General features: G+C 39.1%; 1 protein-coding gene across 1 annotated transcript; it reads left to right on the top strand.

Moving 5' to 3' along the window:
- On the top strand, window positions 1-26,465 carry LOC140234830 (LON peptidase N-terminal domain and RING finger protein 1-like). Its single transcript, XM_072314869.1, has 13 exons — window positions 1-607; window positions 10,769-10,887; window positions 11,560-11,682; window positions 13,132-13,431; window positions 14,817-14,910; window positions 16,423-16,551; window positions 17,221-17,299; window positions 19,734-19,848; window positions 20,805-20,926; window positions 21,443-21,613; window positions 22,406-22,575; window positions 24,228-24,370; window positions 25,527-26,465. Exons 1-13 carry the CDS (start codon window positions 1-3, stop codon window positions 25,680-25,682), a joined length of 2,328 nt encoding a protein of 775 aa, XP_072170970.1. The 3' UTR covers window positions 25,683-26,465.

The raw sequence follows: 26,465 nt of genomic DNA on the forward strand, positions 1-26,465 counted from the left end.
ATGGAGCTGGTGGACTTAGCCAAGGAGGCTTTCAAGTGTTCAAACTTTGAGCTTGCCAGTGACCTATTTGACAGGGTGTTAGAGAAACGGGGACAAAACATTGAAATTTTACTGATGAAAGGGGATTCCCTCGCCAACATGGGCAGGCTAAATGAAGCCATCAGTGCCTACTCCCATGCATTTCGCATGGGTGATATCAGCAGTGACAATCTTCACGGATTTGTCAATGCACTAGTGAAAAATCTCCAAAGACCCGGATCAGTGACGGGAGGAAAGAGGACACAAAAGCAAGACCTCGGAAAGTTTTCCTGTTCTATGTGTTGGGGACTTTTATCAAAGCCAACAACACTGTCATGTGGACATACATTTTGTAAAAGCTGTCTGGACCATCAATCAAAACGTTCTTGCAATATCTGCTGTTTTCCATATGGTGCTAATACTGGAAGGTGTAAAAAACTGAATTTAAATGTAGTAGTTAGTGATGTTATACTTAAGTACTTTCCAAATGAAGTTCGAGCTCAGGAAATCAAAGCAGAGGGCAATGAACTCTTCAAGCTAGGGAGACATGCAGAGGCATTGGAGAAATACACATTGGCAATAAGGACAGGTAAAGTATAAACTCACTTTCATTCATTTCATTCACCCTCATTTGCATATTTAATTTAGTCTACTACATGTATTTCATCACTTGTTCATTTAAATTTTGTTGATTTGTGAATGTAAAGGTACTTGTACGTTGTACTGTATACTGTTGTCTTTAGCCATCCATGAAGATGTCGCATTCAATTCATCAATTTAAGGTATACCATTGTGACATTAATAGTCATTCACACATTACGTAGGTACTGTAAGTCTGATAAACTTTTTATTTTGATTTGACCTTAATATTATGATTGATAAATCTGGGAGATAGTCCTCCTCGAGATACCTGTGTACTAGTACACTGTACATTGTATAATGCTGTGGATCATGGAAGAATCTACTGTACTAGCTTGAAAATACACAAGTTTTGTCATTTTGTAGATTTCATTAATTTTCTATGAAAGAGAAGCACAAGTTGGGAAGAAATGTCTGCCTGTTTAGACATGAGGATGATTGATAGTGCAATCTGTAATAGTCATCAAATCACAAATTGGTTGATATCACTGTTTTGTTCCTAAAACAACCCCAAATATATTGCAATGTTGATGGAAAAATGAATTGAATCAATTTGTGTAGATTTGAAAAAGTGACTGAAACTACACAACAAAATCTGTCCAAGAAGCAAATACATGTAAAGGTACAAGTACACGTACATGTAGTGGATGTACTGTATGTTACAAATACATGTACCCGTACATTGTGCTTTCGCATTTTTTTCTTCTTTTTTTTTGGGGGGGGGGGAAGATAGATTTGAAATTACATCTTACACACGTACTGAACATGTGTACATCAATATACAGTACATTTCATGTCTTGTATACACCAAATATTTCGCGAGGTTTTTATATTTGCGAATTTCACGAGTCGGCTCCTATTCGCGAAATTAAAAAGACGCTAAAATATTTACTCTGATACCGATATGAATGTGACGTACGTGTTAACATTTCTCTATTCATTACACGACTCCACGATCGCGAATCTAACCACTCGCGGAATTGTCTGGAAGTCTAGATTCGCGAAAATTTAGACTCGAAGTATATGGCGTATACAGTATGCTTGAGGTCTACTATGTACAATACAATGTACATTGTACATACATAGAGGTTAATATGTGAGGCTTAACAACAAAATTTAGATCTGCCAAATCTCCCTTATTCTGCATTAGACAATTGGTATGTGATAGAGTAATCCCTCTTGCAGCTCCAAGAAGCTGTACTGGGATAAACTACACATTTGTATTGTGGGGAGGTGTGGTATGTTTTCTGAAAATATTCACTATTTCTTCTTTTTTTTTTTTAACTTGCGTAATGTGAAAGTAAGTGGAATATGTTAAAGTTACATTAAAATGAGGCAATACAAATGTGCATTAGTTACTGTTTCTACCAACTTAGCTTAGATAAATGATTTAAGAGGTAATCCAGAGAAATTTTGCTTTCAAGAACAAAGAGATAAATGTACAACACATGTACTGAATTTCAATATACATGTATTACAGTGTAGTGCTTGTTTGTTGTTTTTTTTTATATAGCAGCACTGGAAACAAAGTTTCATCTATAGAGAAACCTTATCATAAAAAGTTATCGAAAAATGATGTGATTTCACTAAATTCACAGATCCTCTAAAACTCGGGCACTTCATGTAGAAGTACAAATCGTCGCTGGGGTGACAAGACCTTGTATCTGAAATTTTGGTGAAAATGATTTTTTTGGATTAATGGCCAGATAATCAGTTAAGTGATGTCCTGTCCAAATCCTAGCTGTCTTATACCCAAAATGAAGCTACCAATGCAATGCATGTCTAAGGGAAAGGCTATCCCACTGGATATAGTACTTTGGCTGCCATGTTTTTTGCACTCCTGAACATTTGACGTGAAGATACGAGGTCTTGTCGCCCCAGCGACGAAATGTATTTTGTCACATTAAACACCCTGCACTTAAGTACTGTTTACATTTCATATTATTAAGTAGTCAGTTGTTATGGTTTACAGGCAAACTACCTTTCCGTTTCCATAACAGTGCAAATGAAATGCTTAACTTTCAGATAGCCATAACACTGCTAATCAAATGCTAAAATCCTCATTTGATGTACCCATGTATATCCACAAAGATCAGATGATGTACGTACTGTAGTTCCCTTTTTCATTGTTTGGTAATTGATGCACGCACATTACAAAAGATCATTGATACTGTATGTTGTAATATACACCTGGAGACATTCTTATAAAATATTGTGACAATTTAATCTGTGCTAGACATTGATGATTTGATGTGAATGATGATTTGATGTGTTAGAGCTTTCTACGCTAAAACTAGAACTTGCAAGGCACAATCCTGATAATTTCATATGAAGTTTGTATTAGAATTTTTTAAATGCAGTATTCTAATGAGTGAAGATGAGGATAAGAAGCAAGTTAGTTCCCCAAAATGGACCATCTGTCAAAAACAGGCCCCAAGACCATGAATAAACAAGAAGAGTTGAAATGGACATTATTATGAAAAAGCTAAAAAAAAGATTTGTTGGTAACTACATGTGCCCCGCATGACAGTTGGACTCAAACAAACATTCAGACTGTCTCTGCCAAAACTGGGTCAAAGAGTGCACATGGTACAGTGCATTGTGTGTGAGTTCCAGGTACAGGGGTTTTGTAACACTTCAGATTTTGGGGTCCCACAAGGTGTGCGCAGTTGCATAAGAGTGTTCATTGGCAGTGCTCAGGTTATTCAGCATATCATAGGTGAATGCACATGTTCTGTCATTTTGTGTGAAGCTTCTAATGATGGCATAGATCCTTTGAAGCACTGCATGGATTTGCTAGTTTTGCAGTCTTAGTGACATTTCTCTTAAAGGTTTAATACTCATTATACTCTGTGTTTTTACAAGATTTCTTGGCATTATTATTATAATAATACCATGATGTGAGTTTTCTCTGTGTAATTTTAGGGCTGCTGTTAAATGACTAGACACAGGAATTTGACTTAAAAAGCTTTAATCAGGAGTGCAGCAATTTTCCTTGATTTCAACTGTTTTCCCAAAGAATGTTCCTTGTCGAAATCATGCCTCTTTCCTCACACCCTTCTTCACCAACACCACTCCACCCCTGCTGCCCTGTCCTTACATTTGCATGTGCTATTCAAATACAGAGATTTTCTTGCTTTTTTACAACACCTTGGCTGTGAAAGTAAGATTTCAGCTAATTTTTCTGACAGATCAAAGTCACTTAATTTTTTGACATAGATATGATTGTATGTGTATGTGTGTGAGCATGTGTATTTTTGATTTGTTTTGTATTTTTAGTGACATGCTAGTGCCTGGAATTTGTACCAGTGTCAACTGGGACTGCGCGTGGTAGTCAGGCTTGAGTGAGCTCTATTGTTTGCATACATTTTGCGTACACTGGTGCTGCACGTGCTGATGCATGCTTCAACCATGGAATCAGGATTTGGTAGTCTTATTTCACAGACCCATTAGACCACTTTATATTTTGTCATTGACCACAATGAAATTGAATCAATCAGCAAGTTTGTTGCAATGCTAAGGTGTCAATCCAGAATACACATGGAAAATCTTGCCTGAGAATGATGATCACAGGGTCTGAAACTATTACTCCTTGTGTTCATGCGAACATTGTTTGTCCTGTAGAAGCATGTTTTATTACCAGTATGTTTTTGAAAGAGAAAGTTAATTTGTTAGTTTAAAAAAAAAGTTTTAAAAAGGTTAAAAATATTCCTGTGTTGTTCATGTTCCTGTGACTACCTTTGTTTTTGACCCACCAAATCAAAATTTGACAAGTGTTCATTGATACTGACAAATTTGACTCTACAAAACTATTTCCCAACAACTTTGTTAAAATGGTGAATGAAAAGTTAAGTCATGATCCTTTGACATGACATTATATAATGTGTGTACAACTGTACATTTAGTGATGTACAGTAAAACCAGAATTTACAAAGAAAATTATAGGATACATTTGAAATTGTTACGTACCAGGAAAATGGGATACTATATAACACTGTATTATGCCTTGGCAAATGTAGGCAGCAACAAAGAAACAAAGAATACAAGAATACTTTGAAGTTTTTAATTGTATTTTCAATCAGGGTTGCCAAGCAAAAAGTACCATACAGTGTAGGTAACTGACATTTGCTGTTCTGTTGTTATTTTTTTTTTCTTTTTTTCAACTTTCTAAATACCTTTTGAACATTATTATTATTATTATTATTATTATTATCATTATCAATATTAATGTTCTTGAATAGTGCATACATGTAGACACATACAGGTCTCAATGCACATTAGAGGAAAACCTACAAGAAAAACAGGAAAAGATTCTAAATTTTCTTGAAGGGATGTTTTGAACTTCTTGATGGTGCTTGCATTAATGTCATGTGAGATTGTGGTTGTGCATGCAGCATGTGAACAAGGGGAGGCAATAATGGTCAGTTTATGGTAGACTGGCCCTCATGGCATATTACTGTGGAACTGAGGTGAATTTAACATGAGTGAAAATATTGAAGAGACATGAAAATGAACCAAGATGTCCAGTTAAATGCTGCAGTCCCTAAACCCCATCTCCCCCCCCCCCCTCCCTTTTGTTTATACCCCCGCCAAACGAAGTTTGAAGGGGGTATATAGGAATCAGCGGACGGTCGGGCGGTCGGGCGGTCAGGCGGTCGGTCCGTTGCAAATCTTGCGTCGCGAACTACTTCCTCAGTTTTCAACCGATTCCCATAAAACTTGGCACAGATGTGTGCCTTGGGTTGTAGATGTGCAAGACGTATTTTTTGACAGTACCCAAAAGTACGTTGCCTTGGTAACGGCATATTATGGGCAAAAATGGGTACAAATCTTGCGTCGCGAATTCCTCCCACAGTTTTTGATCAATTTTTAAGAAATTAGGTACAGATGTTGATCTGTATATGTTAATGTGCAAGACACATATTTCCGCAGTGGCAAAAAGTGCGTTGCCATGGGAACGGCATGTTATTGGTAAAATATAGGGCAAAATGCTTCATGGCAAAACTGCTTCATCAGTGTTCTTCCAATTCTCATGGAATTCATATTGAATGTTTGTCTTAGGATATAGGTCAGCATGACACATTTCTTGACAGTGACAAAAAGTATGTTGCCATGGTAACAGCTCACATATTATGAGCCAAAATGATGGAAAATTTTGTGTTGCAAACTACTTCCTCAGTTTTTGCCCAATTTCCATGAAACTTGGTACAGATGTGTGCCTTTGGTTGTAGATGTGCAAGACCCATTTTTCGACAGTACCCGAAAGTACGTTGCCATGGTAACGGCATATTAATGGCAGAAGATCAAGGAAAGATCTTGCGGATTTAACTACTTCCTCAGTTTTTTGACCAAAGCTTATGAAATGTTGTTTTGACCAAAGCTTATGAAATGTTGTTTGGCGGGGGTATAACCAGTCGCTGTAGCGACATTTCTAGTTTTATTTGGAGAGGGGAGGGGGTGGGGAGGGGAGAAGGGTACCATTTTGTAGTACTTAATAAAGGGAGTACTTGAACAGTAGGTCACAAGTTTAATATCTAAATACATTGTAAATTGTAAATATACGTCTTGTGCAGTATGTTAACATTGTACCATAATTCTTAAACGTGGATACACTGTATGTAAGCATAGCAGTACAGTGCTGGTTTGTTTTGTTTTGTTTTTGTTTTTTCTTCTTCTTCTTCTTCTTGCAATCCACAATGTGCTCAATGCAATCTGTAAAATTTACCTATTGCCTGATGAAGGAGTTTTAAACTTTGACTACTTACAACAAAGGCCATCTTTACAAGTTTGTACATTGCTTGGAAGTGGAGACTTTCAAATATTCATGTGAACGTTTGTATGTTATGATCTGTATTTTGATGTGTATTGTATTCTGTACACTGTAGGCGTAGAAGTTGAATGTGACTAATTTTACCCCTCACTTTTGACATATTGTGTTCTTTGTGAACCAGCTGAGAGACCTGATGTACATATGCATTTTCTGATTTAGATTTTTTTATTCTTTTATGACTGGTTGTGTGGTCTTCCCTGAGCAGCCTCAAAATACCACATATTTTCTTTCTTACACCCACTCTCTCAAGTGTATTGATCCATAGCACACAATGCATTGTAAAGCATACCAGTGATACCATGCAATAGGGACTGTGACCAAGACTACAGCCACCCTCACAGTTCGTGCTTACACAATACTGTCAGGCTGTGTGATGTAAGCAAGGAGTATACGGTGCTTACCTATCAGGTACCCCTACTAATGTAACGTGTACTGGTGTATTGTTGTGCAATGGCATTGATTGACTTGCATAAAGCCTGTATCAAAAGGCACTCCTGATTATTGCTCTTGAGTACCGGTACAATAGGGATTCAGTGCTAAATTTAGGAGGAAAGAGCGATGAACATTTCACAGAAATGAGGATGGAAATTTGGGAGAAATGTGTCGCAGTTAAATATGCATTGTATGTTACGTATGTTCCTCAGGGTTATATCTCTTTACAGCAGTCACAATTGTAGCCTACACCCTCATCCCATGTACGTGTACTATTAACATGTCCTTTTGATTTAATCCACTCCCCCCCCCCCCCCCTTTGTCTTTCACCCACTCTCAGACTTCAATGCTGAAACACAGTCATCTGACCTTCAACACTGTGCTGATACTCCACTATAATGTATGCCCTTTGGAACAATACATAACAACATTGATAGCCACCTGAGCGTGAACCTCTGAACCAGATACTTTAACCCCATGCTTACACAAGGGGGTAAAAACTTGTTACAAAATACATCCTTTTTAGTCTGGGATAATTATGGAAGGCAGCTTTGCCGTTAGTCTAGTTGATTTACATTGTTTGCAAGCTAAAAATATCTGTATCAAGCTAAGCCACGACCCTTCAGGGTTTTAATGAAGTGGAAACTACAGTATAGTACATCGTAGTTGTTCAACATCTTTCAAGCATACTGTTAGTGTATGGTGACATAACTGAACTTGCACTTTCTAGACTACCCCACTACCATATTCAGGGGCACTGTTAGTGTTAGCTGTGTTGCCATCAGTTCTAGCTGCTGCTGCTGCTGCTGATGAAAATGTTTGACCTACAAAGTGTACTTGTTATGTACCGTAGATTGGGGGAAAAGAGTTTAGGGATATCTATTTGTCATCTAGGCATTATGATTTGATGAACAAAAATTTTGACTGAGCAACCAGCAAACATCCTTACAGTTGTAGGCTGCATTGTAGACTAAATTTATGCTACACAATGTCGCAGAGAAACTACAAGTACCAAGCACTGAATATTCATGAGGTGTTTATTACAAAATGTGTAGTGCGTGAATTCTGTGGGTGCATTCGTGCTTGTGACAGATAAAATGAATTCATCAGTGTTCCAGTATTCAAACCCATTCTCTGTATGCCATATTACATACAGTATCATGAATGAGGACTTGTACTCTGGTATGCACAGTTTGTACACCTTTGGTAGTTACTCCAGGGGCGGATCCAGGAATTTTGTGAAGGGGAGGCGGCTATACAAAATTAAAGGGGGCGCACGTGCCCCATTTTTTCTTTTTATTTCTTTTGTTTTAACAAAAAACAAAGAGGGCACACGCGCCTGTTGCCCCCCCCCCCCCCCCCCCCCTGGATCCGCCACTGCAAAGTTAGAAGCTTCCCCTTATTTGAGACAGTAATTGTACCCTGTTCAGGACATTATGTTGTGGAAAACACTGTTATAGCATCTTGTTATTATGATGATTTTTTTTAAAAACAAATTTCAGTTGACCCAGAAAAAATGAAACCATAGTAAATTACTTATATTTGTACATGTACATGTACATATCTACAATGTACTGTTTATCATTCTATGCCATACAGATCATACAGACATTGCGTGGCAGGATGCACTGTATGTAATTTATCCAACTAATAACAGGAGATTCACATGCAGCTTTTTCTAAATGAGGGAAGTGTTCCCCTGTGAGCCATCAAGTATTGATGACAGTTCCTAAGAACAGTGTGCTTAAAAATGCAAGGGTTCAGAGCTGTAGGCATTTGTCTCATAACACTGGTCAGTTAGCAGGAGAAGAAAGGCTCCATCTCTATCTCTTACATCACCACATTTTCTAGCTACAGAATTGTAGTAGACATGAAGCCTGTTTGATTCAAAGACAGTCCAAATGTCTTCACCAATATACAGTCTGTTCTACATGTGCATGTACTGTGCAAGTGCATACAATATATACCCTATGTTGAAGCAAGTAAACATGGAAAGTCACATGTCATTTTTACTTAAATAATGCCATTGTTACATGCCATAAAGACAACTGAATAATGCCTTTTGATCACACTCCACAATGAACACATTGCATACAGATGTACACGTACACCTGTAAGTTGTCATACATGTAGGACTGGCTGACTTCATCAGAGATATCCCAAATTGAAGATGAACAAAGGTATATATACAGTATATGCCTTTGTCAGTGGTTGTTTTCTTCATCAATAAAGACCAGTATACAATTTTGTATTTTAACTCAGTGCAAGAAAATGCAGATACATACATTGTACTGTAGTGGGTCACACATACTGTTGAATTTTGACCAGTGTCATCACCCCATAGTAAAAAAACAGAGGCACTGTCCTTTTCATTGACTGTAACTTACTGAGATTCATTCAGTTCTTGTATACAGGGACCCAGTACAACATACTTGATGTAAAATAAGAATACTCCTGTGTATTCTTACAAAAGTATTATTGTCATAATATACAGTATAATGATCCTGCTTTGCTCAGCATGAAAGCATCAAGTCAAATGTCTCCCATATAATGTTACGTTAAATTTCGTTCTTTTATGCATGTGAATTGCCTCAAATTTCACTGCTTCTCCGGTTTAAAGAAGCATAATTATCTTGACACTGCAGTTGAAAGATATCAAAATTGATTACTATCATATTACAGCTGTAAAATCCATATTTCTTGTCCTAGACTATTGTGCAAATGAGGCAAGTGATGTCTCACTTTTATGATCAGTAACTGTATTATTGTAAGCACACCAAATTGATTCCGAAAGGACACATTTATGATACATATAAAATGTACAGTACAATACATACAAATGTACAATTGTACACATTGTATGTGTGTGGGTACAGGTGTGTGGACAATGCCAGTACAGCTCCGCACTGCACTCACTGTGATGTAACATTGTGAATGGACTTGTGTAACCTCGATCTGAAGGCTGGTAAAACACAAAAGGTGTCCATCTCTAATCGAGAAGTGAATGAGGGTTTTTCTCTGGACAGAGGTCTACTATCGTCCTCAGTGGGAGATAACAATATAATTATAAAGTGAATGAAGTGAACTACAGTGAAAGTGCTGGGCTCAGGCACGTGTGATATTATTGAGCTTTTCCTCAAAGGAAAATGATAAGCAAACCTTCCATTAGCAAACACATTTCATGTTCTCAGAAAAAGAAAATCATTTGATGATTTTTTTTTTTTAAACAAACATTGGCAGGTGTGACATTACAGTGCTAATTCTGTGTTTGGACCATACATAACTAAGTACTGCTTTAATAATAAAGTTGATGTACATTAAAAGCTCAATGTATGGTTGTAGACATGCACAAGAAGTCTGAAGAGTGATTTTTTTATCTTTCTCAACAGTATGAAAAATAAATAAATAATTTCACTGTCATTGTATTGAACAAAGGTTACCCTTTCAGGATCCTCATCAAAAACTTTGATGCTGTGTATGAAGATGTGGACATTGGAACATTGTAAATTACAGAGCGAGTCACAATGCTGTTCACACAGTTTGGTATGCTAATCAGGTGCAATTGTAACTATTGTGTGCACTTCTTCAGAGCTCCGGAGGCACACTCATGGCACATTCATGGCCCTGTATTTTCACAAGATATATTTCGATCAGCAGAGTTGTCCATTTACCAGTGGTAAAGATTAAGTGGGGAAGAGGTTGATATGTAATGATATGTTTCTGTCTCCATCTTCAATGATGAAAAGTGGCTATGGAATGAAATAAGTAGTCACTCCTCGTATCTCATCATGTGATCTAACTTCCTGTCATCCTCCTCCTCCTCCCCCTTCTCCTCTTCCTCTCTGGCAGCTCCCGGAGACCACCTGTGTCTGAGCAACCGATCCCATGCCTATGCCACCCAGGCCAAGTTCACGGAGGCTCTCCAGGACGCCGTCAAGGTTTGCAAGATGAGACCCAATTGGGCCAAGGTGAGAAAGTTTGTGACATGGCAATCTTGCAGCTTAGCATCCTATTCTTCCAGCTGCAAGGGAACGAAGAAATTACCTTAGTAGTACTTGATGCTGTAAAATCAGAAACATTCAGGAATTACGCCGACTTTGCTTTTTCAAATTGTGGCTCCTTGTAAAATTTGTGAAAGTTTCATACATGCAAAAACTTTCGGTTTACAGCAGTGAGGGAAATCTCAATGAGTAAAAGTGCCATGACAAATAATGGCCTGCTTGTATTGCATTGGGAATTTTTTGCGAAATGGCGCCGATGGCCTTTTTTGCGGCATGAAACTTTTGCAAATTGCCACCTGCAAAGTATTGAGTGCATTTTGCTTTTGCATATCATGGCTCCTTGTGAAAATTATGAAGTTACATGCATGTGAAAATTTCTGGTTTTACAGTACTGAGGAAAAGCTCAATGAGTTCAAATACTGTGAAACAAGAAAATTAATAATCTGCCCGTATTGCATTGGGGAAAAAGAAATAAATACAGAAAGTGAAAATTCCTGCCCTCTTTACATCCATACTCGATGTAAACGCATCTCTGCAAGTATGTGGGAGTGGGGGTACCTCACCTTGTGATTTGAGTGACATTTACGAGGTACATGTAGTCATGAATGTCTTGAATGAATGCCTCTTTGTCCTCAACAGGGCTTCTACCGGAAAGGATCCGCCCTAGTTGGTCTGAATCGGAATGAGGAAGCAATGGCTGCCTTCTTACAGTGTCTGACCCTTGATCCATCCATCCATTCGGCCAAAGTCTCCCTGACCAAGGTAAAGTGTGCCATTGAGAGGAAGTTTTAATTTCAGTAGAACTGTTCAGAAGTCCATGATGGTACCAATTAGGCTAAACCGTGCATCACAAAACGAGCAAAAAGTCGCACACACTGATTTTGTGTGAGGACTGAAAATCAGTGAAATGGGTCAACCTGACTGATCTTGACTTTTTCATATTTTCTGAAAGAGCGAGTCTTCTTCTACATAATGGTAACAGTTGGGATCATAAAACGGGCAGGAAAGTGTGTTTCTTTAGCAGTTTTAATTAATATCTCGAACACTTTTTGGTAGAATAGTGTGATTTGGTGTGTCTTTGGAGTCCCCTTTTCATTTCTTAAAAAAACCTTGTACACACTCTTCACTTTCAGGTCTAATCACTTTTGAAAGGATAATGCTACTGCTTTGAAAGTTGACATTAATTATGGACAGAATGTGTTAATAAGGCACGCTCAGTTTCAGTTTAATCTGATAATCCCTTCATTGTTGTTATACTTCTGTGGCTTACATCCTGTTTTTTGTCACATTCATCACACAGCCAGCACGGCTTGGTAAAGATTTACCACTTGAATAGACACTGCACTTCAGATTCTCTTTTCTCAGTTCACACTTTTCCTGAGTGTGTGCATCTTCCCAATATTTATATAGGTTAGGAGAGTCCATTTGATTTGAGTTAAACATCATTTTAAAGGTTAAAGTCTGCTCTTTCAGAATGTTCTCTTAACTAAAATTTCATGTCTGGCGACTTTCTGTTCGTTTTGTGATGTCAGTCACATATAAGTTAAATTATAATGATGCTTTCATTTACAACGTCAAATGTCACAAATGTCATGGAAACCGAAAAAAAAAAGAAACAGTCATAGCATGACTGCACGCCAACCCATTTCTTCTACTGGTCAGACCTATCTATTGAACCAATAAGTACCCAGTTTTTCCATTCTCTACCGGTAAATTCCTGAAAAAGTCACTGGTCCAACAGCGATTTTTACTGGTCAGGGACTGTCGGACCAGTGCAAGCATGCAGCGTTGGTCATAGTACAAGGTGTATATATTTCCTGCATTATTCTCATTCATTGCAACCACTAAATGCACTAATTGATTTAGCAAACACAGGCCGTGCAGTAAAGCTTATTGCTATAGTCTTTGGGGAAAGAGTGACTTTGTATACAGTAGCATATGAACAGGTCTATTCATTAGTTGAAAATTAGAAAGTGTTCAGCAATTTGTTAAAATGTAAAAAAAATGACATGTCAAATTGAATCAATTAACAAAAATATTCTACATGTACAAGCATTCTTCTATAGTTTTGACTTCCTTGAGGACTGTTAGTCATCATCAACTTATTATTTCAATATGGGATATTTAAAAATGTAAGAGTTTTAACCTGTGGTTGTGGTTGGCTCATGGCAGTACCAGTAATTTGAAAATTGGGCAATTTTTTCTCCCCAGGTGCTGCACACATTGCTGCAGCCTGTGGATGCCACTACGGTGAAGATCAACTCCCTGCAGAATAGCCTTCCCACCCACGCCTTCTCTCTTGGCCTTACAGACCTCAGCTCTGTGGTCAAGAGTTTGGGCAGCGGCAAGGCGGGGGAGAAAGTGGTCAGCCGGCCCCACAGAACGTCTCCGGTCGACGGAGGCGAGGTCGATGATGACAAGGAGGACTGCGCGAGTGCGGACGGCACGGAGCAAGAAGCCGAAGAGGAGGATGAGGAGAGTGCCAGAAGTGACGAGGATTCGGGCAAACAGGTATTTTCGCTTACCGGTAGATAAGGACTGTTGTTTGAGAGGTTGTGGTATGGCAGTGTAAGACACTGCTTCGAAAGACGATACACATGCAACTGAGATTTGCTTTCATTGAAAGTTCAGAGAACAAATGTTTTTATCCATGAATTGTTCTGGTATATGTACTGACAGATACATAATGGTTGTGGAGGCAAGGTGTTGTAGTTGGTTTTACTTAGAGGGTGGTCAATTCTGTTTATAGGAGTTCGTTGGGCAAGGTTGAGGTTAAAGAGTAGAGTGCATGCTGGTGTGGAAATAATGAAGACTGAGAGGGAAGACAGGGCATACCTTTAGGTGGAGTTATTGTTGTTCAAGTCATTTCAATAAGGGGTTTGTGAATGCCACAAAAACATGCAAAAAATACATCTGAATGGTTTGATATGATGTAGATGGACTCAAAACTTCCCCAAAGTAGCATTTCAAATGCTAAAAGTTGAGGACTATATTTTTCTAACGAATTAAGTGAAATCATACAGGCTAGTCATAGCTTTGAGAGCAGCTCATACCATCAACTGTCAATTTTTCATGGTAGCCATTTCACTGTTTCATCAACAAGCCCGCAGCCCGCAGCGTCTTTGCAATGTGTGCGTGCAGTGCTGAATGAAGTTGCATGCTAAAATTCTATACAATTCTGTTTTTTATTGACATGAAAACATTCTTGAAGATCTTTACAAATGATCCTCTATCAGACAATCACATTGCAAATGGTCTGCTATCGTGTGATCTCAATACAAGTGGTTGGCTATCATCTGATCATATTACAGATGGTCGGCTATCATGCAATCACAATAAAAAGGGTCTGCTTTTATGACCTCTTGTTTATACAAAAGCTGACTTCTGTTTGACCTGTCCATATAGTATAATTTGATGGTGGTAAAAAGCATTCAAGGCCCACTTCTATTTCCATAACTTTAACGTTTTGAATACAAGGACCCAACAAAAACAAATATTGTCTTCCAAAACCAGAGCTGATTTAACCAAGTAATAATGGAATAAGAAATATACTAATTTCTCTCTTGATGTGTACATTATGCAGACATATCCAACCTGTTAAAACTCAAAAATTTGATAATGAACAAATACACATAAATGTTGCATTTACAAAAAAAAAAGAAAGAAAAGATTAAATTTACACCTACGAGATATTGAAAGAGATTTAAAAAGAAGACCTATTGATGGAAGAATAATAATAAAAACAGCAACCCTGAAGTGAATCGTTTGTATTATGTGATAGGTATGAAGTATTTCTGCTAACAACTTTCTGATTGTTACATATAAGCTAAACCCTCACAATTCTGCTGGTCTTGATCATATACATGACACTTCTTATGTATTTTGAATACTTGCAGGTCCCGCTGACACCATCCAAGATACTAGGTCGGAGGAAATTGAGTGCGGTGGAAGGCCGGAACACAAAAAAGAGGCTGCCCAGCCAGAGCGATGGTAGGTTGCCTAACAGTTTTATGACAGCTGATCGTCAATTTGGCATGGATGACGGTGCATTTTTGACACTCTTGTGGGGGGTTGTTTTTGTATGTCATCTTTGTGCTGCAGGTGGAATATGTGTTTGCGTGTATGTGTCTGTTGTGTATGTGTATGTCTGTGTGTTTATAGCATGCAAGTCAGTGTATGTATCATGGATATTAGAGTGTATTTGTGAGATGTGTTTCAAACAGTGTAGGATGGGTACTGTAAAAGTGGAAATTTTTGCGGTGTTGAAATTTTTGGGCATTTCACTCTACTAGAAACTAGCGCGAAAATAAAAGCATGCAAATATTTTTGCTTTCCATATGTTCCTGTGCTTGATGTCTTGATTCTGCGGAATTATAAACACGCAAAACTCTTCTTACCCGGCCAAGCTCGAAAAATAAGTCGCGCGAAAATATCCACTTTTACAGTAATTGTCATTTAGGAGGTATAAATTTTGATGTACCTCTGTTTGGAACTGGTACTACAGACAAAAAAACAAAAAACAAAACAAATTTTAGATATTTCCCTCTGGAAAAAAGTGCAATAAGATGCCCAGATGTGTCTTTACAATTATCACAGCAAGATTGTCTGTGTTCACTTGGGGCTTTACAAGTACAAGTGTATATGTCAGGTTTTAATTGTATTTCACGTTCGAATCATACATGAAGAAATGCCTGCCTTAGTCCTCATAGACAGTGATAATTCATTGAAAGAAGCCATGAGAAATCAGAAGCCACATAATTTTTTACTGCTGGGACTAAGGATTGTGTACTGGCACTTTGAAATCAATATGTAATGATGGAAGTGCTGTCCTTCCAAGGTAGTCATGCCACTATGATTGGAGGAAAATAGATTCTTCAGTGTTAAAAATAATCAAAAACATGCATCATTTTTTTTTCACCCACCTTTACATAAGCAGACCTAATCTCACATGGCATGCCAGGAGGAATGGTGGGTTGTAGCTATTCTAAGAATCATTCCATGTGAACGTAACTCCTGTGGATGAGTCCTTGTATCACCCTTTGTGAGAGGCTTCTATGGACAGATTTGCAGCAAACAGCTCTGTTTGTCTGTTTTGTCAACTGGATTATGAGCATTATTACTCCCCGCAGTGAGGCTTACAATTGATCTGCTGAAGTTGATATGTGAAAACTTGTTATGATGCTTACCACTTTTAAACAATCTCTCACATACAAAAATAATGTGTATAGGCCATATCCCGTATTTGTATGTCAATTAGCAGTTGTTGCTGCTGGGGGTTGTTGTTGTTTGTTTGTTTGTTGTTGTTTTTTTCGTCTTTTGGGGTCTTTTTTTGGGGGGCCTGTCCAGTGATCTTGCCACAGAAATTAGTAAATGCAGTAATGATTCCTTTTAAGTGTATTTATATCTCATCTTGCCGTTAATGAGGCTCCTACATGTATTATCAACAGTATCTGCTCTAATGTCATTATTGTGCTGTTTTTCCCACCCCTTTCGACCACACAGATTATCTTGGCTCTGATGTCTGTTTCTCCAGCGCTAGGCAGACTTCCCCAGACATTCAGAATAATAGCAAACGCTTCAAGCAGTGTCCCCGAAGCCCTTTGTCTGAGGACCCTGAGAAGGAAGTACCAGGTACCAAAGCAAATTCTGATTATAATTCTTTAGAGTTGTTGTTATCTTCTTTATTTACTTTTACTGTTTTTTTTTCCTTCTTCTTCTTCCTCTTCATCTTCTTCTTCTCCTCCATTGTTGTTGTTGTTATTGTCTTCTTCTTCTTCTCAACATACCTTTGTTTTTCTACATGTGTTACTGTCAACATGTTCTTGGACCTCAACATTTATGTTAAGCAGCAGACATATAACCCTTTGAACACTTAAGTTCACACCCCACTGTGCCTTTGTTCAATTATGCCTTTGTCTGACTTATTTATGTATTTTACGCAATTGCTTTAATCGATTTTGCTTTCCCTGTTTTCTTCACATATCAGATCTTAAGTAGCATGTTGCATGAATGTGTGTGTAAATGTTCGGAACTAGAATCAAGTTCCGAATTGATTGTCTGTAGATCGGACAAAATCAGTGCTTTTAGGTCCTGAAGAGAAGTATGATGAATTATGAACATCTAGCAGGCATTACTCTTAATATGTGGACACAAACTGGCACACTGTGTTACATTTCATTGCATTATTTGATTTTTTTATAAATGATAATGATAAAAATGGTAAAGAGTTTCTCTCCTGTATCTTTTTGGGATTATCATTGTTTATATTGTGTGTTGTTGGTTTTTTTTTTTTGTGTGTAGACATCAAACCTGGCCCAGGATATGAGGTTCCAGTTCATCTAATCGAGAAGACAGATTTTGAATGCAGTCTATGTTTGAGGTAAGTTAATAAAACACTGTCTGTTATCATACCACTCAATAATTCAAGTAAGAGGTAAAATGATGTATGTTTGGGTTTTTTTTTTTTTTTTTTTTTTTTTTTTTGGGGGGGGGGGGGGGATAACATACATATCTGATCCATTTTACCATCTGTTTTTGTCATCCTGGGGTTAGAATAGAAAAATGAACAAGTGAGCAAAAATACAATCCTTAAATTCATGATGTTGTCAGAGCCTAGAGGGAGATGTCATCAGGTTTGGCCGTGAAAACATCAATTTTTTTTTTTTGTCTATTTTTGTCTGATTTGCACTGGAAAAGTGTCTCTCCAGAAATTAATCATATTGTAGCAGGAAGGAAATGAGACCTGTGTCAAAGCATGTGATTTCGAGAGTCGTAAACATGCGAGCGTTTCCTGTTATGATGTATTTCTCTATGAAGAATTTCTTTTCCTGTTGTCACAACCTAAGGACAAATTAGGAAGATAAAAGAAAACAAACAAAAATACCTGGGACAGGGAGAGGTAATGATCTATCCCCCCCCCCCCCCCCTCCCCCCTTCCTAATTTTGATGGTTTGGTCAATGCAGTTCCTGGAAACCTCTCTCAATGATCTCAAGTTTCAAAGCCCTGAACTTTGAAAATGTGGCTTTGGTTTCAGTAGTGACACCCCATCCTTGTTTCGAGTGAACAATTTGCTGGTGGCAGACATCACTGCAGTGTTGTAACCCTGCCACCTCGGACATCTTTTAAAACTGAAATTTAGGGGAGATTTTTTTTTTTTTGGTTTGTCATCATATTGCTCTTTCAGGGCAGTGTCTGATAGTGATCTCCCTCTTCAGAGGGAGTACATGTAGGGATACAAGGTTGATATACTACAGAGCAGTCAAAGTCGTTTCAAGTTCGGGTCACAGAATAACTTGCATAACCACTACAGATGATGCAGGTTGCATACCAGCATGTGTCATTTCCCATTAAAGTATGTATTGTAGACTTCGTCCATTTGAAACCTGTGATAGTTTGTCTGAATACTTAATATTCCATATAAATCAGGCTTGTCACATTTTCTTTGCCATGAAGTTGAAGAGTTGACTGGAATTCTTATAATTTAACAATGCGCCAGCACCTTGCCTCCAGTAAAACAAATGTGAAGCATATTTCCTCCAAGGTAGTAAATTACAAACTTTGCTGCTTGGAAAGAGCACTTATTTTCTCATTCTGCCACTGTGGATTGATAAAGTAAATAAATGGCATATAGAGGTCCTACTGGAGAAACTATTAACTCTACTTCTGCTGTCCTGTGTTCAGCCATTACTTTCAGGAATCTGTTCGGTCTTGCAGAAAGTCTGTAAGGATTATTAGAATCTGGTAGGGAGTGGGTTAATGGTGTTTAGGATGGAAATGTCTAGTCTGACCTATTCAGGAGTAGTAAATCGTATTTTCTCCTGGTTTGAAATTTGAGGAAAGCTTGAAGTAACGGTATGTTGCTGCAGTCTATGCAAATAGTGTACAGAGGATTAAGAAGTTCAAGTGATGAAGGAGATGTGTATTAAACCAATAGTGGAAGCAGTGTTGCAGTATTTTGTACTGTTTTTTAACCTAAACATGCTGCAGGTCTCATGGAAAATACTGTTTTCCATAAAAAGTGTGCCTTTTCAGCCCTCAAAATACTGCAGTGCTGTTAAAGTTTTGTCATCCCTGTGTTTAGGGGATGAAGCAGTTCAAGAGATATGAAAAAGAGAGGCAAAACTTAAAGGGGAGGCCAAAGGAAAGTGTTGTTAAACATAAATATCCAGTGGTGTTCAGAGGGATAGCATGTTGATGATGAAGTAGATGTGATGACCGTGATGCTAAATAAAGGAATGGAGTTCTGTCTGAAGCTGATATCCGGATAGATAATTGCCCCTCCTCTAATGATGCCTGTGGGAATAAGTCTCCTGGCCTTGTGGCTTGTCCGTGGAACAAAAAGAGCTCTGCTGTTTTGCCCGTCTGCAAATCTGAGAGAGAGTTGCAAACAGATTATAGTAGCATGTTGTTCTTTCTCGCCAACCTTGCCTCGACTTCTCCAAAGAAATGTTGATGAGACTAGGAGTGATTTTCTGTTGTATTTCCATGTACATTTGCAATTTATTAGGGAAAGGACGAGGAGGGAGACATTAACTTGAGATAATATCTGAGGCTGATGGATGAAAATTGCCTTAGCTCTGGGCAAAGTTGCTTGCTATGCAAAATACTCTTGTTATCAGAACTTCACATTTTAAGCTTTCAACGTGTCACAGAAATTCTACAAACACAAAAATATTATGGCTGTGTTTCTTCCCATTACATTCTGTTATTGCCCCTTCGGAGTGATCAACTGAATCTCCTTTACGGCATTTTATTTAATACTTTGGTTGTGCTTTTCTTTTCCCACTTTTAAATTGAATGTTCGTTCTACCAGACTTCTGAACCAGCCGACCACCACGCCCTGTGGTCACACCTTCTGCCGTGGATGTTTGGACCGTTGTCTGGACTACAGTCAAGCATGCCCTCTCTGCAAACAGTCCTTGAGCGAGGTGAGTTAGTCAAGTCCATAAAGAGTTTGGTGAGGGAGAGAGAATTTGCTGTTAGTCATATGATGAGTGAAACAAAGGTAAAAACCTTTAGAGAGGGAGAGAAAGAGAGCGAGGATTTGCAGAGAATGAAGTAGCATAAAGAAAGGGGCCACCTATGTATCATTTTGATTTTTAACCCGTTGAGGACAGGCTGATTTTGCTACAACACGCATTTTCCATAGACACTTGCCCGAGTATACTTAGGATTCATCCTCAACGAGTTAAATATCAAAATATATCCCCTATTATGCCCTCCAGGCAGCTGAAAAAAAGCTAGTTTATGGAACTGTGATATCATTTTAATCTATTCGTACATGAAAATATTCTGCTGAAATATGGTACTCTTAGATTTTTGCTGGAGAAGAGCTTTAAGCTGTGCCATGGATGACTGATCTTGATGTTTTGTCCCAGCAGAAATCAGGAGAAGTGTAGTACACAGGTTTACTGCTAGAAAAAGAAGGTAGGCGCTTTACTAGGATATGGCATAAGTGCTCTCATTCGACGATATTTCAGTGTGACATGTCTTTGATCTGAGTGAGAGAATTTACACATCATATTTTCAGTGTATTGCCAAATGTCAGCAAAACTGATGGCAGGTGTCCATATTGGACAGCTTACACATAGGTTTCGGACCAGTTCAAATGTAATGACACTTTTGATTTTGTGAATTCGGACTGGCTGAACATCATGTCCAGACCTGTTGGGGATTTTTCCAAGATTCAAAATTCATATCATTAACCATGCACTCAGGCATAAAAATCATCTTAACAGTCTCCAAATATACAAACGTACAAATATACAAAAGGAAATTGAACAATATAACTAAATGACATCACCAATTTTGGCTATTATTCAGTAAGGATAGATATTTTTATTTTTTAGTCCTCTAAATGATGCCATCTGCATCCTTCTTTCAGTATCAGGCCGAGGGGCGGAAGAATGTGACCATCCTTCTCCAAGAGCTGATGGAGATCTACCTGCCTGGGGATGTCCTAGAGAGGCAGCTTATACACAGGAAAGAGCTAGAGGCAGTGGCCAGGTGAGTGGTAAAGAGCTGGGTGGATACCACAAACAATGGAAGGGGGAGGGGGGATCTCGGGAATTGTGTTCTTCAATTTCAGCAGGTTCAGGGTTCAAGACTCAGTTGTGACGTTTGTGTCATTTAACAAGACAGTTGTGTCACAGTGTCTATCCAGCAGTATGAAATGGAATGTTGATACGATTTGATTTGATGTGTGTGCTCAGAACAGAGGCAGTGTAGCTGGAATGCACCCCAGAGAATATATCAACAGGAAAATATCAACTCCGATCGCTATATAAATGTTAAGTGCAGTGGCACATTCCTCCATTCAGTCAATACTGTGCTCCACAATTGCGAATTTAACTACTTACATAGTGTCAGGAAGTCATGATTCCCGAAAAAATAGACTCGCTTAATGTATTATGGCGTAAACAATATTTTAGAAACAAATGTGACACTTCTTTAACATTTTGTTTTAGAGCTCAGGTGTTAGTGATGCCTTTCATGTCCATCATCCTCATTTCCCCACTGCAGCCACTCCCTGGTTGATGGTGGAGAGATACCTGTGTTTGTGTGCACCATCGCCCTCCCGACGATACCCTGCCCCCTGCACGTCTTCGAGCCCCGCTATCGGTTGATGATTCGGCAGGTGATGGAGTCTGGCGCCCGCCAGTTTGGGATGTGCGCGTCAGATGAAGAGAACGAGTGAGTTTTGAGCAGCTATTTCTGTCGTCAGCTCATCTTGTTGAAACATTTCGCATCGTGTCTGCCTGCAAAATATTCCTAAAACAGCAGTGGCGCTGCATGCAGTCAGATAGAATACAATTTGGATATATTTTCAGGAGGAAATTCCCAGTTGTGCAGAGGGTACAGATATTGGAAACATTTGCTATCATTGTTTTGACATGAAAAAACAAAACAAAACAAAACAGAAGTTCATCACAAAATCTGGGCCTAAATATGCACTTGTCTCTTTCTTTAAAACAGCATACGATATCAGTGAATAGGCCTTCCATGCATTCGTCCATGTGCTCTCTCTTGTCATTGAATAGTGCAGACTTTGGTAATTGTCACCCTGAACATATGACTTGAAGTTATACGCAACAGAATTTTTGTGAAAGCATTCGGAAAGCAAAAGCGTACGAGGTGTTATTAGAAGACAAGCAAGTGTCTTTACATGTGCTGAATTGGAAAGTTTCATAACATCGCATATTATTATGCTAATATTAGCTGGGTGATTATGGCATTGTTGTTGCAGGGTTATCTCTTGGGTATCGCTAGTGGGGATTGACAGCACAGAGAAAATTGATCCAAAATGTCAGAAAAATATCTGATTCACATCCAAATGAAAATTCACAAGGCTGTGTGATAAGCCACCCTATATTCTTCCAACAGCAACTGACTTGTATAGGTTCAAACATTTTCATGTTAATCAAGCTGTATTGTCATTTTCTTCCCCTACCCTCCAAACTACCGTCAATTATCGTCTCCCGACAGGTTTGCTGAATTTGGGTGCATGCTTGAGATCAACCAGCTGGCGTACCTCCCAGACGGCAGATGTGTCCTAGGCACTGTTGGGGGCCGCAGGTTCAAAGTCCTGGAGAGGGGCATGCGGGATGGCTACAATACAGCCAAGGTGGAATTCATCAAGGACACCATAGCAGAAGGTGTGTGTAGTGCTGCATTGTGTCAGGGAATTTTGAAGTGGATTTGAGATACTGTGTGATCATGCTGTCAAGTTTCACTCACTCCAGAAGTGCTCTGTCACATGTTCACAATCTTGGTGATAGTCTTGCAACTCAGGGCAAAATCAAGCTCAAGTATGCGTGCAAAACACCCTAGTCTATGGAATGATGCCCATTAATTTCCTCTTATGTATGAAGTGATCTCTTACAGCTTATCATTGCTTCTGTCAATTTTTTTTTTTTTCATTTTCATTGAACTATTGTGTACATCAAAAAATTTTTTGCGTCTGATGATCTCTTTTAAAGTGGGCACTTATCAGCCAAATATCACATAAGAGAGCTTATCTCTAAAAGCCACATTCCACTCTCATCCCATTCCACATTGCCCATGTCTGTATGCTTTCCCAGTCATCCACATAATTGCAATCTTACCCCGAAGCCTCGGTGTGATCATAAATAGTTACATTGTCAGTTTTTTCATGTCTCCGATTACAAAAGAGTACAAACAGTGTGCTGGGAAAAGTTTGCTCTCGCTTTCTAAGGCTTGTATTGACATAAGCGTGACATAACACGTGCTACATACATAACTGTCCTTGTTAAGACATGGCTTCTGTGTCTGTATGAAGCTCTAGGAGTGCCATGCTGTTACATTGATCCAGTGCCGGAGGTGTAGTGTTGCGTAATAATGCAAGATTCATGAACTGACAATATGAAAGAACAGTTCGCCCTCAACTCCTCAGTTTGTATCGATCTTGCACAGTGTGACCATGCTACTTGCACTCACTGATCTTATCTTCATCCATCTTCCCTGCCTCCTACCCCTCCGTGCTTGTGTGTGTGTGTGTGTGTGTGTGTGTGTGTGCGCATATATGTGTATATATGTTTGTATGTATATGTTTTCATTGAAAAAACAGACAAACATATATACATATATGTGAATATGTATGAGTGAATGCATCTGTGTGTGTGTACAAAGGAGCAGAGGTTTTTTGCAATGTCATGGTCACAATGCAAAGATGATCTGTTCCAGTTATGCGATGCGACTTTTGAAGGCGTAACTGGTGTTAGGCCTTGGAATAGTCGAGCATTATGAGTACCTGCATGACTGCACTCATAACTTTCATTGTTGAGATCCTCAAATGTCATTTATGTCTGCATCATATTCTCCTTGAAATGAATTGTCTCATAAACATTCTAATTTTTGTTTTGTGTTGTAGTTTTTTTATCTGTTTTTTCTTGGAAAAAAACCTTGACATGGTATTCAGAGCTCTCAAGTGTTGATGGCCAAGGAATGATATTTGACAGTATGTTACATGATTGGGAGTACCAGTCAAAAAGTGTCCATTAACACATATTCTGTGGCAGCCAAACTTGGAGTGGCTTAAAAGCAATGTTCAAGGTAGAACTTGGTCCTCTCTTCTCAATGCTTACAGCACACCTACACACACACACACACACATACACACACACACACACCCACCCACACACACACCCACACACACTTCCTCTTTCTCAAGGATGACATACTCCCGAGATGTCTGCCTAATTAGCTAGAGAGTTAGCCCTTTCCGCCCTTTCCACCCATCCACGCTGGTACTGACTCTTAGGTAATATTTTGCTTGAATTTCTTGCAGGTACAGCAGCTACAGAGCTTCGTGCCCTAGACAACGCAGTTTACCAGCAGGCGCGGACCTGGTTTGTCAACTTGCCTATTTACCACCAGACCCGCATCGTTGACCACTTTGGCCCCATGCCGCAACAGGCCAGTGATCCTCAGGTTGGTCTTTTTCTTTTGCATATATTATGTATGTCTGTTGTAGGTATATTGAGATGCTGGTAGGTAAATGGATGGATGAATAGATGGAAGAATGATGGGATGAATGGCTAAATGGATGGAAAGATGAGTGGATGAATGATGGATGGATTGCTGGCTGAATGAATGGATGGATCTGTGGCTGTGATTGGATAGATGGAATAATGAATGGATGATTAAATGGATGGATCAGTGGGTAGATAGATGAATGGATGAATGAATGGATGAATGGATGGATGGATGGATGGATGGATGATTGGATAGATGATTGGATAGATGGATAATTGGATAGATGGATGGTTGGATAGATGGATGATTGGATAGATGGATGATTGGATGGGTGGATGGATGATAGATGAATGGATGAATGATGGATGAATGAATGGATGAATGGATGGATGATTGGATAGATGGATGATTGGATAGATGGATGATTGGATAGAAGGATGATTGGATGAATGGATAGATGGATGGATGGATGGAGGGAAGGAAAGATGGATGGATGGATGGATGGATGGATGGAGGGAAGTAAAGATGGAGGGATAGATTGATGGATGGATGGATAAATAAATTTATAGAGGGAGAGGAGGTAGCTGGAGAGATGAATGCTCCTTCCAGTGGGCAATCTTTCACTTTGTATAGCAAGCAGAGACTCAAGATTGTGTTGTGTCTGTTGACATTCTAATCAGTTTCTAATCTTTTGCCAGAGCCTCTGCATCTCACATAATTGCCTTGTTCATGTCCAACTCAAAAGGTTAACATGAAGAAAAAGAAATTAAAGTAGACTTAAAGCACTGCTGCTTGCACTCCATTCTTTCTTGGGTCAAACAATCTGAAATGTCACATGACCTTCAACATTTGTGCTGGCGAATTGTAATTTAGATAGTACGAGAAATGAGTAAGTAGGCCACCAATCTGTCAGTAGTGGCCCAATACCTCTAGAGACCACCTGATATTTCTTTTCTTTGAGAGCTGTATCATGGCAAGATTCCCCCAAAGGGAATGTTTTGCATATAAGTTGTCAACACTTCATGTATAATCATGTTTTGTAATCTCTGTAAGCATGTCAGTGATACTTTTGGTGTATTCTTATCTCTTGTGGCCATTTTTTGACCAACAGGCCAGCTTCAACGGTCCCCAGTGGCACTGGTGGCTGTTGGCCATCCTGCCGCTGCATCAGCGCGTCCAGCTCTCAGTCATGTCCAAGGGAAATCTGACGGAGAGACTGCAGGCTCTCCAGCGCAGCTTGACCCGGATGACCAACCTCCCGTCCTGACTACCTTTCTCCTCTGTCTACCCCTTCACCACCACCACCACTACCATCTTCAGCAGCCAGCACCGCCTCACTCCAGTCCTCTTCTTCCTGATGGTCTCCATGGTGATTGGTTTCCTTGGCTACCTTGTAGACGTCTTAGCCTGACGTTTGAGTTGCTTCATGCTGGAGAACCTATCGCTGCTACACGACGCCTTCAGTGGATTGTTCATGATTGTAGTGATCTAGTCTCATTTTTTCCTTCTTTTTTAAAATCTCATAAACTCTGTTTCTGTTTGTATGTTTGGAATTGAGAGTGAAATGTTTGTTTATGAGTGTGTACGTAGGGATGAGTTGTATGTATGGTTGTAGGTCTGTCATTTATTTTGCTTCTGACAGCTTGAGCTAAGAAGACTGTCTACCTCAGAACTATCTCCCAAGTTCTTGATGGGCATCAGGCAGAGTGTTTCTAGAGATGAAAGTCATGGTCAGAGAGCCTCAGGGATAAGTATCCTAGCTTTTTGGAGCATTGAGTATTAAACTCCTCCTGCATCAACCAAGCCTGCTAGATGCTAGTGTACAATGTTGTGGTGTAGGTGTTGCCTGTTATATAGAAGGTAGTGTTATTGTACAGCTGCTTACTGAGCCCATTGTAAGTTTGTCACTTTGTTGAATATTAATGTTGCTTCTTCTGTTATTACTTAGGTGTTGCCTTTGTTGCCTGTTAGTAGAAACGGCCTGCTCATGTTGTAATTTTCATGCTTGGTAATGGAAGAGATCACTATAAAGTAATCACAGAAGTAAAGC

The sequence above is a fragment of the Diadema setosum genome, chromosome 11 (genome assembly GCF_964275005.1).
Source record: "Diadema setosum chromosome 11, eeDiaSeto1, whole genome shotgun sequence".
NCBI classification, from domain to species: domain Eukaryota; kingdom Metazoa; phylum Echinodermata; class Echinoidea; order Diadematoida; family Diadematidae; genus Diadema; species Diadema setosum.